General features: G+C 43.9%; 1 protein-coding gene across 1 annotated transcript in view; it reads right to left on the bottom strand.

The window, feature by feature from the left end:
* The window catches only part of FOXP1 (forkhead box P1), a 1,279,200-nt gene that overhangs the window by 456,167 nt on the left and 806,366 nt on the right, over positions 1-16,667 (bottom strand). Inside the window, exon 6 of the mRNA XM_082265551.1 lies at positions 8,966-9,147. Within this exon, the coding sequence (XP_082121677.1) occupies positions 8,966-9,136 (171 nt within the window). The 5' untranslated portion in view covers positions 9,137-9,147. The remainder of the gene's footprint in view (positions 1-8,965; positions 9,148-16,667) is intronic.

The following is a 16,667-nucleotide window of genomic DNA, read 5'->3' as shown; positions in this document are numbered from 1 at the left end:
AATGCACTAGCCCTGACTGTTCCGGGGTATTTTTATTTTAAAAAAACTTTCCCAGGGTGGAACTCCGCTTTAAGCTTAGAAAAAAGTGCTTCTAAACAATAGAGCAAGGAACGTTACTAACATCTAATCTGAAGTGTCCCGTGTGCTGGTCATAATCTTCTGGTGCCGTGAGCACTGGGCCTGTCATACGCACTACTCCAGAGTGCCAATTATGCTTGTCCTTTCCCCCCCAACTTCTCCATTCATAGAAGATGAACTATAGCTTCTATGAAAGAAACTTTTAATCATCCACCTGTCCAGCATTCATAGATTGATGAGAAGCTATAGTACAACCTCTATGATTAGAGGAAGGGGAGGGCATAAAAGAGGGGGTCATCTTAAGGCTGGTTTCACACGGTAACACTGCGGTTGGGCCGCAGCACAGGTGTACCCACAGTTTTCATGCAGTTAATCAGCGGTTTTCCTACAGACTTTATATTTGATTGCGCTTTTGGTGCATTTTTTGAAAGCACACCAAGACCACGCGTTCTAATAGAAAGTCTATGGGTAACCACAAGTTAGCTGCACGAAACATGAGTACACCGGCCAAACCGCAGAGCAGAAATGTGAAACTGGCCTTAGACACTTCCTGTCCTAGGGTGACAAGGCTGCTTCTACATAGATCTAGTCAGGGCTGTGCCACCCACAAGGCAAATGGAGGTGGATGCCTCAGGTGGCATTTACAGATTCACGGTTAAGGGCAGCATTGAAGCTGAGTTGTCCTTAGTGTAGCTTAATTATTAGGCTTAGCATTACTGAACTTTCTGCTCAGCCACTGCATCTGTCATATAGGCCTCTTTAGTAATTCTGCCCGTACAACCATGTCATCTATTTAAAGAGATCTATGAATGGATAGACTACAAATACCATCTGCCACCAGGGCAAAGGGACTTGTAGTTCTCAGTGGTGTGGTGTGGTGATGTCAAGTCATCCGTAGTCCATTAATACTTTCTCCAACCCCATAACTGAAAGATTGTATCACTATATAGACCTGAGGTTTGAGAAAGAGTCTGTGCATTGCATCCTCTAGCCACTGATCGCAGTACAAGGCTTTGCAGGCTCAAATGCAAAAGAAATCAGAAATACACATTTTTTCCATCAATGTGGGTGCATTTCTTAAATTTTTCGTAAAAGGTGAAATATGTCTTTAACCATGTTGTTTCAAAATGCTTGCTAATACACATCATCTTGTTCACCACCTTGTCCATTCAGGGCAAAGTGACAGTGCCTTTGCAAAGAGTACTTCTAGGTATGGGGGAGCATGTAACCTCCTCCCATGTGACTGCATCTGATCACCTAGGTTCACCTCCATGTGGTCTTTCTAGCCATGGTGTCAGGCTGTGCTTACCAAGGAGAACCAAAAGTTCTATTCTACGGCCTGTGTAGACAAAGCCTAAATACTTTGTCTCAATGCCATGATGCTAGCCCCTGACAAAACCACAAAATGGTTGCCATTGCAAGTTACTGGTGCACTTTAATTGGAAGAGACAATAAAAAGCTTTATTTGTTTTGTTTCTTCACGCATGGCTGACATATCCCCTGTGTACTAATTCTACTGTCCTACATTAATCAAAGCAGCAGCCCCTGTTGTCTTAGCACCACAGATTGAGAATGTGCCCCTGGCGAAGAACGAGGGAAAAGTCAACAGGAATTAAGTTTCAGTGTAACTGTTTACTCAACTGTGGCCTGCAGTTATTGAAATTTTATCCATGGGTTTGTGTGACGGCTGCATTAATGACTTCAACATGACTGTGATTCTCTCACTTCAAGTAGGAACCTGCAAGATGGAAATGATGGAATTAGCCCATTGGACGCTAAACCGTTGACAGGCGCGCACAGGCACCTTAATGGGCTATCAAGAAAAAAAAATAAAAAATTACACGTTGACCTGTAGGAAAGACACTGGGAAATGCATATATTTAAAAAATGAAAATATATCTAAAGGAGTGTAGAAAAAAAGGCTATGTAGCTATGTAACTGAATTTTCAGTTTAAACCAGCCAATATGCTTTAGGTGCATCAAAACAAAAAAAAGTGTGCAAAGTCTTACAGTTCATTTTGTTTAGAAAGCAGCCACAACCTGGGGACAGAAGTCTGTCACCTGCAAGCTGCATACTGCACAAAAAGACTCTTGTTTTCTATATGGAAGCAGTGGTCTCTCTGCAGAGGTCCAACATGCCTACTGCTAGGCCAGAGCTAGAGCTCCCCAATCCGCAAAGCTCTGCAGTCAGCTCTAGCTTTAACGCAGGCTGAGTGTGTGTGTGTGTGTGTGTGTGTATATACACACACACACACACACACATATACACACAGCTTAAGAAAATTAAAGGAACACTTTTTAATGAGTATAGCATCAAGTCAATTAAACTCCTGGGATATTGATCTGATCAGTTAAGTAGCTGAGGGGGTTGTTAATCAGTTTCAGCTGCTTTGGTGTTAATGAAATTAACAACAGGTGCACTAGAGGGGTAACAATGAGATGACCTCCAAAACAGGAATGGTTTTATAGGCGGAGGCCACTGACATTTTTTTTTCTCCCTACTCATCTTTTTTGACTGTTTTCACTAGTTTTGCATTTGGCTAGGGTCAGTGTCACTACTGGTAGCATGAGGCGATACCTGGACCCTATAGAGGTTGCACAGGCATTCCAACTCCTCTAGGATGGCACATCAATATGTACCATTGTCAAGAGCATGGGGGGAGATTCGGGAGACAGGCAGTTATTCTAGGAGAGCTGGACAGGGCAGTAGAAAGTCCTTAACCTATCAGCAGGTATCTACTTCTTTGTGCAAGGAGGAACAGGATGAGCAGTGCTAGAGCTCTACAAAATGACCTACAGCAGGCCACTGGTGTGAATGTCTCTGACCAAACAATCAGAAACAGACTTCATGAGGGTGGCCTGAGGGTTCAATGTCCTCTACTGGGTCTTGTGCTCCCTGCCCAGCACCATGGAGCTCGATTGGCATTTTCCATTGAACACCAGAATTGGCAGGTCCGCCACTGGCGCCCTGTGCTTTTCACAGATGAGAACAGGTTCACCCTGAGCACATGTGACAGACGTGAAAGGGTCTAGAGAAGCCGTGGAGAACGTTATGCTGCCTGTAACATTGTTCAGCATGACCGGTTTGGTGGTGGGTTAGTGATGGTCTGGGGAGGCAAATCCATGGCGGGACACACAGACCTCTACAGGCTGGACAATGGCACCCTGACTGCCATTAGATATTGTGATGAAATCCTTGGACCCATTCTCAGACCCTACGCAGGTGCAGTGGGTCCTGGGTTCCTCCTGGCGCATGACAATGCCCAGCCTTTTGTGGCAAAAGTATGAAGCCAGTCCCTTGAGAATGAAGGAATTGATACCATTGAATGGCCCCCCACGCTCAATACAATAGAACACCTCTGAGACATTATGTTTCAGTCCCTCCAACACTGCCAGGTTGCACCTGGTCCAGATCTGGGAGGAAATACCCAAGGACACCATCCGTGTCTCATTAGTAGCATGCCCCAAAGTTGTCAGGCATGCATACAAGCACGTGGGGGCCATATAAAATACTGAGTACCATTTTGAGTTGCTGCAATGTGATTTCAGTAAAATGGACTAGCCTGCTGCATCATTTTTTTCGGGGTGTCTTTGAATTCAGCCCTCTGTAAGGTTGATAATTGTAATTTCCATCAAATGATGTGGCATCCTTTTGTTCCTAACACATTACTCAGTCCATACCAGTATAGATATCCAGCATGATATTTTTCCCCATTAAGATCTGATGTGTTTTCAAAGTGTTCCTTAAATTCCTCTGAGCAGTGTATATATACCTGTATATACAGATAGGAGCCACAGCGCCATTGCATCACTTCCAGTTTCGGATTCCGTGGAGCGCATCGGCGTTCCGGATTTACTGATTCTCTGTTTTTACTGATCACATGTTAATGCACTACTAGCTTATTAAAATTTAAACTACAGAATTATGTTATGGATGTTTCATTTCCCACATATGTATGAGACCGCAGGGGGTAACTGGAGAATAAGAATATAGTGTCAGCCACCCATTGCAAAAAGGACATTACATACAGCCACTGGTGCTATGAACGCTGGACACCCTCTAGGTGGGGAGAACTTTCTGGTGAGTGTGGCACATAAGGGGGAGCACGAGTGAAGACATCTGCATTTTGTGAAAGGACCTTTTTTCTGATTTCCATGCAATATAAATTTTTAGGACTGTCATTATATAGTGTGCAAGCACATGTCACATTTGCACTGAGTCACTATTAATGGTCTCTAGTGAAAGTTTTTTGCAGAGGTCACTTTACCACTGAGTCACAAAGGTTTATATATAGATTTTTTGTGATTTGCTTTAAACAATTAATTTTACATTTTTATGTTTAGCAAGCTATTTATTTGGTGTATACTCACACTGAGTATTGTAATACACCCAGCATACTTTGGGGTTAGTGTGCTCCCCTTTTATTGGTGGTAAGAGGAAAATAGTGTTAAGCCTCGTACACACACAACGATTGTTGGCCGTGAATTTTCGGCCAAAATCCGATCGGCCGATTATCAGCTTGTTAGTATGATGCTTCCGACAACCGACTGCGACTTTTCGGCCGAACAAAATCTGGTGTGCATGCTATAAAATTTTTGTTGGCCGTCAACAGAACGGCCGATTTTCCGTCAGTCAGTACAGATTTCGGCAGACAAAAATCAGATGAGCAAGACTGGGCATGCTCAGAGAAGAAAAAACACACGGAAAGTTAACCAGCACATGACATCACTTCTGAAGTTGGTTTTTGTTGGCCGATAAAATTCGTGTGCAGTCTAGAGCACATTTCAACCAACACAACAACACTGGACAAAAGTCGGCCGATCGGTCGGCCAACAATCGTTGCGTGTGTACGAGGCATTACTTACAAAAGTTTGGTGATCAGCAGCAGAGGCTGAAAGGGTGGGCTGTGTTTTCATATATTTGTTTGCATTTGTAATTACTGTGATTAGCCACCACAGTGATCACAAGGCACAGAGCCACTCTGATTGGCTTTGTGCATTTTTCCTGTCTAATGACAGCTCAATCAGAGGCATTCAAAGGTTGCATTGGCCACCAGTGTGTTCTCTGCAGCATTGTTTGTAAACAGCGTTCCATAAAATTGAGTCCACCAACCCACCATTATGCAGTGTTAAGACGGTAAAGAACTCCAAGTAAATAGAACACTCATGTCATTCTGTGTACACATTTCAGCTATATTATATTCAGCTGCTTGCCTGAAGACACCTTTCATTTTATTCCAGTACTATTGCTGTCATCTGCAGTCCAGCTCCTTGCCATGTGAGTTTGTCTTGAAAATTGTGTCACTTTGTCAACAAAGACTAATGCACAACACCAAGTTATTAGTATGATTACATAAATACAAACAGGAGACAGAGGTAGACGCCTGCCAATAAGCAGAGTGTACCAGTTCGCTATGACCTTGGAAAAACTACTATTATTTTCTATACAAAGATACGAGGAAGACAAAGCAATGAAAGCGACATTCTTTATCTGTCCACCCAGCAAAGATGTGCATACTTTGTATAGCCAGGATTAGTTTTATTTCATACCATTTCTGAATATTATTATAGACTAACTTTTTTTGTAAATAAGATCTTTTTTGGAAGGGGGAAAAAAAGGGTCAGTCTCTTTAAAACTAATATATTAGCTTTCACCCACCAGCTTCTAATATTTCTTGAGGCCTCTGGGCCTTAAAATCTCTGCACATGTGTTCCCAGCTCCACCCTCCTGCCTGCACATGTGTTCCCAGCTCCACCCTCCTGCCTGCACATGTGTTCCCAGCTCCACCCTCCTGCCTGCACATGTGTTCCCAGCTCCACCCTCCTGCCTGCACATGTGTTCCCAGCTCCACCCTCCTGCCTGCACATGTGTTCCCAGCTCCACCCTCCTGCCTGCACATGTGTTCCCAGCTCCATCCTCCTGCCACTCCCATTAACAGCGGTTTTATTCAGACTATTAGATTTTGAAATTTATAGCAGGGGTCCCTGAGATAAAAAAAAAAAAGACTTTTTAAGGGCTCGTTCGCGTAAGGGTTGATGTACACTATATTACCAACAGTATTGGGACGCCTGCCTTTAAACGTACATGAACTTTAATGGCATCTCATTCTTAGTCCGTAAGGTTCAATACTGAGTTGGCCCACCCTTTACAGCTATAACAGTTTCAATTCTTCTGGGAAGGCTGTCCAATACACAAATGCACTTCTGGAAGATTGGTCAAACATTCCCATAGACACACTTCTAAACCTTGTGGACAGCCTTCCCAGAAGAGATGAAGCTGTTATAGCTGCACAGGGTGAGCCAACTCAATATTGAACCCTACGGACTAAGACTGGGATGCCATTAAAGTTCATGTGCGTATAAAGGCAGGTGTCCCAATACTTTTGGTAATATAGTGTAGCTGCTTCTCTGAAAAGCAATCTGCGGTGGATCATTTTCAGAGGACATTTGACAAATGATGAGGAGGTGCTAACTGTTTTAACCCTGAAAGTTCTACCACACTGCACTGCAACCGCATGCATTGCACATGGTTGCAGGGTTGTTGTGGCATGGCCCTATTCACTTAAATGGGTCACATTTGGCAGCAGTAGCGCCTGCCGCATGTGACATGCCATTTAACTTTTTCTGTGACTGCAAAATAAAGCATTGCGCATAGGTAAAACCGTAAGTGGCTGCATTGTTTTGTTTGTGTGGGCTGCTAAAATTGCTGCTCAACCACCTTTTACCAACCCCCAAGACATCCAAGTGAACCTTGAAGGACTACTCTAACAATTACAAGGAGACAACCCTTGAAGTGTCCCACCACCATACACACACTACATGGGGTTAAGTGTGCCTTAGTTCTAGATATAGAGGAATGAGCTGTCATACCTACCTTACTACTCGCTCTGACATACTCCCTCCCATCTGGGTGATCGGCCCCCTGCAGCCTTCTTTATAAGTCATTGCAAGCCATGGTTGCATAATGACATCATCTAACACAATGAGGAGGAACAGTCCTGGCTTGCTTGTAAGGACACAAGGGACCGGACACAAGCCCAAGCATAGCAGAATGTCAGAGCAAGGAGTAAGGTAAGTATTTTCCCCTATTCCTCAACTCCTAGATTAAAAGTGGTTGTAAACCCTTACATACTGTATACCCAGTGAAGGGACTATTTTCAGTTGATACACACAGATTAAACAAATCCGCCTACATATGTTGTACCTGTTTATCTGCAACCGTCTCTTTTCTACATCCAAAGTGCTGAATTTATAAGCTTGTCTAAGAGTTCAGAAAAAGGGGGGCCCAGAGCTGAAGTTACAAACTGCAGAGCTCAGTGAGGAGATCTCTGAGAGCTGATTGGAGGGAAGAGACACACCCCCTTCACACAGCACACAGAAACAGGGCTAAAGGCTGTCAGACTGCTGGAAGTCCTTCTCCGGTCACCTTTTTTTCCTCTTGGTGTCAGGAAAACTTGTCAGAAGTGATTCATGCTAACAGTAATGAAGCAGCAGACAGAAATGACACTTAAGCCTCGTACACACGCAATGATTATCGGCCGACCGATCGGCCGTCTTTTGTCCAGTGTTGTTGTGTTGGTTGAAATGTGCTCTAGACTGCACACAAATTTTCTCGGCCAACAACAACCAACTTCAGAAGTGATGTCATGTTCTGGTTTACTTTCCGTGTGTTTTTTCTTCTCTGAGCATGCCCAGTCTTGCTCATCTGATTTTTGTCTGCCGAAATCTGTACTGACTGACGGAAAATCGGCCGTTCTGGTGACGGCCAACAAAAATTTTATAGCCTGCACACCAGATTTTGTTCGGCCGAAAAGTCGCAGTCGGTTGTCGGAAGCATCATACTAACAAGCCGAAAATCGGCCGATCGGACGTTGGCCGAAAATTCACGGCCAACAATCGTTGCGTGTGTACGAGGCATTAGTGTTTTTAACTGGGACAAAAACGCACTATAGAGGCATATGCTTTGTTCAAATTTCATGTCTGAGGTTTACAACCACTTTAACAAACATTTAACCCTTACAGTGCAGGGAAGCCCCTTGCAAAAGTACTTATTCTAGTAATTTCCAGAGTTGGGCTTTAACGCTTGAAATAAAGTGTGCCTGTTGCTCATGTGCAAGAGAAACTGCAATTTTTGAAGCTGAAGCCATATTACTGACAAGTCATCTCAGCCCTGAGTGACAACACTAGTTTCTAATAAACTGAACATTAGTTAAGCAACATATGGATGACAGGCATACACTAATGAGGATTACCAGCCAAAACATTTCATTTTCTATTATTTTTAGGCAAAATAGAGAAAAGTTTATAAAGAGGGTTTTTTTCTGGTCTGTGTCACCCCTGGGAAGATTTTTCTCACTTCCTGTTGAATCACCAGAACAGGAGGTCAAGATAAACTTCCCCAAAGAGGAGCCAAAAAAATCCAACAAATGATGTAACTCTATTCAAAAGAAAAAGTTTTGGCAGGAGTTGCAGTGGCACTAGCCTGCGCCATAAAACACTGCATTTTGCCACACAGGCTAGGGTGAACCTATCCTTAAAACTGTGCATTTTTAAATTCTTATGTGTCTGGAGTTCACCCTTAAACACGCCTGCAATCTTTTTTCAAAATGCCAGATGCTGCCAGAAAACAATATTTACTCAGTAGCCGGCGCGGCCTTCTCCCTTCGCTTCGCCACTTGTCAGCTAAGCTACGTTTTGGTACTAAACAGCACACATTGGCTCTCTGGAGCAGCCTGGCTAACTTTGATCTCGGCTTTCACAGTGATGAATGCTTGACCCGGAAAGCCAGAACACATAATAAAGTTTAAATTTCACATTCCGATGCGATTGCATGGACGGTTCTGCTTTCTCCAGCATCTCGGACTGGAGGTGGGCAGGGAAACAGTACCTGGTGTTGCTGAAGATGTGCAAGGTCTGCGGCACCTACGTCCAGAGATGGCGTCTCGCCGTTAGAGCGCGTCTCACGTAACGTGCACTCCAATAAGTGGTTACCGGCGCTTCCGCCGTTCTGCGCGGCTGAGTCGTTACTTTTTGTCTCCGTCCCAGATTCTTGCATCATGACTCAAAGCCCTTTAAAAAACGAAAAAAAAGAGGGGGGGGGGGATTAAACAGCTGTTAAAACAGTTAGTGCATTCTGAAGATACGTGCCCTGTTTAAAATCAAACCTAAACTGTAAACATTTGTCATTTCCCTTCATACAATTTATCTTTCCTGAACGCTTCTTGCTAAACTGTTACTGTTTATTTTGTTTAGCAGCTGTAAATGTAGCAAATTTCAGAGTTCTAAATGTAGCGGATCCTTGCCTAGCACTTAGCTACTTTCTCTTTTTTTTCGGGATATGTATATTTTTTGCTAGAAGTTTCCAGCCAAAACGTATTTTTCTTTACTTTGAGGATAGAATAGAGAAGGATTAAAGCATATTATCTATACCCCAAAAAACTATTTTTTTTTTTTTTGCAGTTTAAAAAGGAACTTCACTTCCCTCCCAATTCCATCCCCTCCTTTACCTTTTTTGCTGGGTTAAGCACAGCAAACCTGATCACAAGCCCAGCAAACCAGCAGAGTTCTATAGAAATCAGCATCAATGCTGCAGTGCATCAGGTCCTAAACCAGTATCTTCTTCTTGTGACTTCTTCAGGAGGCTGGCTGTGTTCTTGTGTCAGCGTCCTGATAACACACATGTGTGCAGCATGTCACACTCTTATATTACCTCCATCACCTTTCTGCTTCTCCTAACCTCTGGAGATATATCCCCAAACCCTGGGCCTCCATCAGTTACCTGTACTTAACACACCCATTACCCTGCACCCTCTGGCTGTAGGCGCAATCCACACAATTTAGTTCCTTCCCAAGTTTCCTAGTTCCTTCCTAGTTTCTTCCCAAGACCAGACTCCCTTTCTCTTGCGCCCTTTGGAAAGCCCGCTCTGGCTGTAATATACTCAACTCTCTCCATTAACTCTTTATTGCTAACTCATTTAATCTACTAGCCATTACCAAAACCTGGCTTCATGAATCCGACACTGCGTCTTCTGCTTCCCTATCCCAAGGTGGTCTTCTCTGGATTCACTCCCCCGGACCCAGTGGACGCAAGGGAGGGGGTGTCGGGATCCTTCTAGCCCCACATAGCACCTTTCAGGTACTTCACCCGCCTCCCTCTGTCACTCTCCTCATTTGAGTCACACTGCATTCGTCTTTTCTCTCCAGTTTCTCTAAGGATAGCTGTGATCTACCTCCCCCCTGGACCAGTATCAAACTTTCTTGATGACTTCTCTGCCTGGCTACCCTACTTTCTCTCTTCTGAAATCCCCACAATGATTCTCAGTGACTTCAACATCCCTATATATACTAACACTCCTGCCACTTCCAAATGTCTCAGTCTAACCTCCTCCTTTGACCTGAAGCAAGGGATGCATGCTTCTACTCACTCTGAAGGCAATATCATTGACCTTATTTTCTCCCACCTATGCACTCCATGCAACCTCTCAAACTATCCTTTCGCTCTCTCTGATCACTACCTTATTAGTTTCACTCTCTCCCTCTCCTCCACCTTCTCTCCTTCCAACTGCCTTACAGTTACCCGTAGAAATTGACGCAATCTCTTCTCTACTCTGCTACCAACCACCTCTATGACAAAATCGCACCCCTGTCCTGCACCAACCTAGCCACTTCTGTCTACAACACTTCACTTCTAGCCTCCCTGAACACACTGGCCCCCCTCACTACACATCAAATCAGGCCCGACCCCTTTAACCTTGGCAAACAGATAACACTAAAAGTCTGAAAAAGAACAGCCGTGCTCTTGAGCGCCTTTGGCGTAAGACTAGGTCTCAGAAAGGTTTCAACTAATATAAATTTGCCCTCCAAAAATACATTTCCAATCTCCACACTGCCAAGCAGACCTACTCTCTCTCATTACCAACTTATCATCCCATCCCCGGCAACTCTTCTCTACCTTCAATTCTCTACTTCGTCCTCCACTAACTCACTCACTGCCCAGGAGATCGCCAGTCACTTCAAACAGAAAATTTATACAATTCGTGAGAAGATCTCTACTGTTCCGATACCTTCCACACTTTACACTTCATTCCCACAGGTACAATCACTACTTCCCTCATTCAACCCCACCACAATAGATGAGGTTGCTAAACCACTTGCTAACGTCCAGCTAATCACCTGCCCTCTGGCTCCTGTTCCCTCGCAAATGCTACATTCACCCTCTGGCTCTATTCTACATTCTCTAACCCACATCGTCAATCTCTCCCTCTTTTCTGGCATCTTCTCCAACTCTTTAAAACATGCACTAGTCAGCCCCATACTTAAAAAGACCTCACTGGACCCAATCAATCTTAACAACCTATGCCCTATCTCCTTGCTCTCCTTTTTATCCAAACTCCTTGATTGTCTGGTCTTTAACCGACTGAGAGACCACCTTGCTGAGAATAGCCTTCTTGATCCCCTTCAGTCTGGATTTCAGCCTCAACACTCCACAGAAACTGCTCTTCTAAAACTAACAAACGATCAACTGATGGCCAAAACCAATGGACACTATTCTGTACTCCTGGTGCTGGACCTTTCTGCTGCCTTTGATACGGTTGACCACCCCCTCCTCCTCAAAAAAACTCCATGCCTTTGGTCTTCATGACTGTACTCTTCACAGGTTCTCTGCTTATTTATCCAACTGCACCTTTAGCGTTACTTATAATTCTACTTCCTCCTCTCCTCTTCCTTTCTCTGTTGGGGTCCCCTAAGGTTCTGTTCTTGGACCTATTTTCAATCTATACCTTCTCTCTGGGTCAGCTGATAGCCTCCCATGGCTTCCAATACCATCTCTACGCTGATGATAACCAAATCTATTTATCCAACCCTCAGCTCACTCCCTCAGTTTCCTCACATATCACTAATTTACTTGCAGATATATCAGTCTGGATGTCACACCACTTCCTCAAACTCAATCTATCCAAATCCGAACTTATACTTTTTCCTCCACAATGTGCCCCCTTCCCCTGATCTCTCTGTCAAAATCGATGGCACAACTATCACCCAATCCCCACATGCCAAGGTCCTAGGTGTAGTCCTAGACTCTGAACTCTCCTTCAAGCCCCACATCCAATCACTGTCCAAATCTTGCCGCCTCAACCTCTGCAACATCTCATAAATACGCCCCTTTCTAACCAAGGACACAACAAAGCTCCTAGTTCACTCTCTGGTCACCTCGACTGCAATTCCCTCCTCATTGGCTTACCTCTACATAGGCTATCCCCCCTTTTCCTGAGCCTCTCCAATCCTATGGAACTCCTTACCCCAATCTGTCCGATTATCTCCTACTCTATTAGCTTTTAGACGATCCCTGAAAGCCTTACTCTTCAGAGAAGCCTATCCTACCCACACCTAACAATCGTACTTCCATTTTCTCTATCAGCTCATTCCCCACAGTTATTGCCTTCTGTTTCACTTGACCATCCCTTCTAGATTGTTACCTCTAGCGAGCCGGGTCCTCTAATTCCTTCTGTATTGAATTGTATTGTAACTGTATTGTCTTCCCCCATATTGTAAAGCACTGCCCAAACTGTTGACGCTATATAAATCCTGTATAATAATAATAATAATAATAATGTCATCAGGGAGCCAGCTGTAAAAAAACAGTAAAGCTGGCAAAGGACGGTTCGAATCTCATCTGGTTCAGCAGGGACTGGCCAAGATTCAAACCATGTATGGACAGGGTGAATATATACCCAAGTTGATTGATCAATCAACTTGTGTACATCCAGCCTGCTGGATTTTACTTTTGTTATAGCGGCTAGCAATAATCACTGTGTTCTCTGACCCTGGATGGCTCCCCCCTGCCGGGGAATACAATGGCTATGCGGGAGGAATTCCACCATCAAACACTGTCTGCAGTCGCAGGAAAGAAATTTGCTCCATCTATGGCTGGCCTAAGGCAGACCATACACAGTGAAAATTTCTTTCCTGCAACCCAAAGAATTTCACACAATTCCCCAATTAACACAGACTGTGCTGACAGGGGAATCCCTCTTGCCGAGTAATTGTCTGTTCCCGGCGAGGAGGCAGGCGGGAGAAGAAATCCCCGCCAGAAGACCGTGATCATGGCTAGCGATAATCGCAAAAGAGTCTGACAGGCTTGTTGTACCTAAGTTAATAGATTGATCAACTTGGTACATTTAGCCTTCCCATTAACGGTTGGAATCTCGGCTGGTTACTGTTGAAGCGGCCAAGATTCGAACCGTGTAAGGCTGGCCTAAGAGGCAGCCTGCCTCCTGATGACAGGCTGAGTGAAATTTTATTTTATTTCTTTAAGATGTTGGCTGTACCTTATTTTTATATTATATTGATATTATTTCAGAAATTATATTTATATTATATTTCTAATATGCATTTGAACGGTTGCCTCTAGAGATCATATATGTACCGTATGTTAGACAGTACAGTCAGCACCCTTGCTAAGTAAGTTCTTTAAGAAAAGTGCTTACAATCTAATAGGGTTGGGCAAGTTTTACAAAAAGGTAATAACTGCGAAAGATGAGCTGATGGAACAATTAAAAATTCAGTTGTTATGTGGAAGGGGGATAGGCTTCCCTGAGGAGATACGTTTTCAGGGATCTCCTGAAGGTAGACACAGTAGGACATAGCCGGTCAGATGGAGGTAGAGAGTTCCCGAGAATGGGAGAGACTCTAGAGAAGTCCTGGAGGAGAGCATGAGAGGGGGAGACTAAGGCGCTAGAAAGCATGAGGTCATGGGAGGAGCAGAGAGGATGGTTTGGGTGATATTTTAAGACACGATTGGTTATGTAGCCCAGAGCAGTTATGGATTGCTTTGTATGTGGTTGTTACTATTTTGAATTTAATTTGTTGGGCAATCAGAAGCCAGTGGAGGGATTGCCATAGAGGAGTGATGAAGTGATGAAGATTCTGATTCCTAGCTGCTGCAGGCTATTTTACCAGAAATAAGGTTTATGCCATGTGACCAGGAACCAAAGTTGTTACCAATACTTCAACAACTCACTTCCTCTCTATTTGTCTAAAGCAGACCTAAGCTTTGAGTTCAGTTATGTCTGCTTTGACTCCAGGTTCCTGTCAACTCATAAACCATGTGATTGTGCCTATTTCTCCGCACAGCTCATGCAGGAGCAGATTAATGAAATCTCCTATCACATCAAAAGTTTTCCTCCATAAGAGGTCTTACAATATCCAGGAATGACATATGGAGACTTCTAGCTTACGCAATGAAAGCCAACACACCCAAATATGACTGTAACTATGCCATTGAAATATACAAGACACTGTAATAAAAAATTACATTTTTGCTGTGATATTTTATTACTGAAGGTATATAGATCTTAAGTTGTCAACATACACGGCAGTTTCAAAGGCTGCCAAAGTACCATCCGATCTGCCAGAGTGTTTACTGTTCCACACCTAAGATTCCGATATCTACAGTGTAAACAATCAGTGACGTCTGACGGGACAAGTGATTTCAATGAGAAGTGTTTACAGCTGTCTGGTAGTAATGCAAATCCATTGTAGAAATAAAGGTCTTGGTGGATACCATGGTTATGGAATGCACTGCAGAAGCACAAGTAGCAGCACATATCCAAGATGAACTACAAATGATCTTATAGAAGTCACTCAGCTCTACAGCAGACAGCATGATGGGCTCTCCATCATGCTAAATTGAATCAATCCAACGAGATCACTGGCACCTCATCTTGGAGGTATTCTGTTCTACAATGGCTGGATAGGTGTTATGGTGACCAGTGCATATGCTGTCTTCATTGTATCTTCCCCAACCTCATTTTTTTTATATAGATGAATGAAATGGAGTGTTTGATCTTCTCTTAATATCATTTTAAAAATTCTCTATTTCTTCAAATGTATTGAAGTTAGGGGGGATTGTGAAATTAACCACTTGCCTACTGGGCACTTATACCCCCTTCCTGCCCAGGCCAATTTTCAGCTTTCAGCGCTGTCACGCTTTGAATGACAATTGCGCGGTCAGGCTACACTGTACCCATATAAAATTTTTATCATTTTTTTTCACACAAATAGAGCTTTCTTTTGGTGGTATTTAATCACCTCTGGCTTTTTTATTTCTTACAAAAAAAAAGAAAAAAGACAGAAAATTTGAGTCGGCACTAATGGGCACTGATAGGCTGCACTGATGGGCACTGATGAGGTGGCACTTATGGGCACTGATGAGGTGGCACGGATGAGGAGGTACTAATATGCCGCACTGATGAGCACTGATAGGCGGCACTGATGAGCACTGATAGGTGGCACTGCTGGGCACTGAGAGGTGGCACTGCTGGGCACTGAGAGGCAGCACTGCTGGGCACTGAGAGGCGGCACTGACGGGCAGCACTGATGGGCACTGAGAGGTGGCACTGATGGGCACTGATAGGTGACACTGATGGGTGGCACTAATGGATACTGACGGGTGGCACTGATCAGCACTGATGGGCAGCACCATCAGTGCCTAGATGAGCAGGCACTGATGGGCACTGACTGGCAGCACTATGGGCACTGACTGTGGGCACTGATGGGGGGCACTGATGGCAGGCACTGTGGGCAGTTGTGGCATTTTTTCCCCTCTTCTGTAATCAGGGCACTGGTGATCAGTGCCCTGATTACATTCCTTTGTGTCCCCTTACCGGTGATCGGCTCTCCTCTTCCTCACACTGCAGTCTCCGTGTGAGGAAGAGAGCTGGCGATGAGAGATGATCTCATATGTTTACATATGAGATCATCTCTCATTGCACGGTCCAATCACGTGGTAAATGGCCGCTGTGATTGGCCATTTACCACAATCTGTGATTGGCTGTGTCCAAGGGACATGGCCAACACAGATTTTCCCCGATGCACGCTCACGGGAGCGCGCAGGGAGCCTGTTACTGGGAGGCCGTTTAAAGACGAGTCCGCGCTGTAGCCGTACTTCGGCTATAGCACGGGCCGGAAGCGGTTAAAGTGGCCTTTGGTGCTTATATTTCCACTTTTCAAGACAAATTGGAATAACCCCTACTTTATTTTTGTTGGGTGTTTCCATTTTAAAAATTGAAACTAATTTTGAACAATCTTTTCTAGAAACTTCAGTACTGAAAAAAACCCTACCTAGTTCTTCTCATTTATGAGGGGGCTGGGGAGCGGTGTTTGCCATAGGTCACCCTGTCTATACTGTGCTGGCAGGTGGTTAATATCAGTTGTAAACTAGATTTAAACACTGTCCTAAAGGGTTGAGGATTTGGAAGCTGGTCTTCATTATTTTAAGTTAATGAGAGTAGTATAACTAAAAGTAAACTTTTTTTTTTTTATTTTGGACAGAGTGGGGCAGGGATTAGAACCCCTGTCAGTTTTTATTGCTTTCTGTGCTCCCATTAACCACTTGACTTCTGGAAGATGTACCCCCTAATTGCGATATGGCCCTGCGTTACTTTAACTGACAATTGCGCGGTCATGCAATGTTGTACCCAAACAAAATGAATGTAATTTTTTCCCCACAATTAGAGCTTTCTTTTGGGGGTATTTGGTCACCACTGGGTTTTTATTTTTTTGCGCTATAAACAAAAAAAGACCAACAA

Source organism: Pelophylax lessonae (assembly GCF_965119305.1).
Source record: "Pelophylax lessonae genome assembly, chromosome: 8".
NCBI lineage: Eukaryota > Metazoa > Chordata > Amphibia > Anura > Ranidae > Pelophylax > Pelophylax lessonae.
This window is presented reverse-complemented; position numbering and strand designations above follow the sequence as displayed.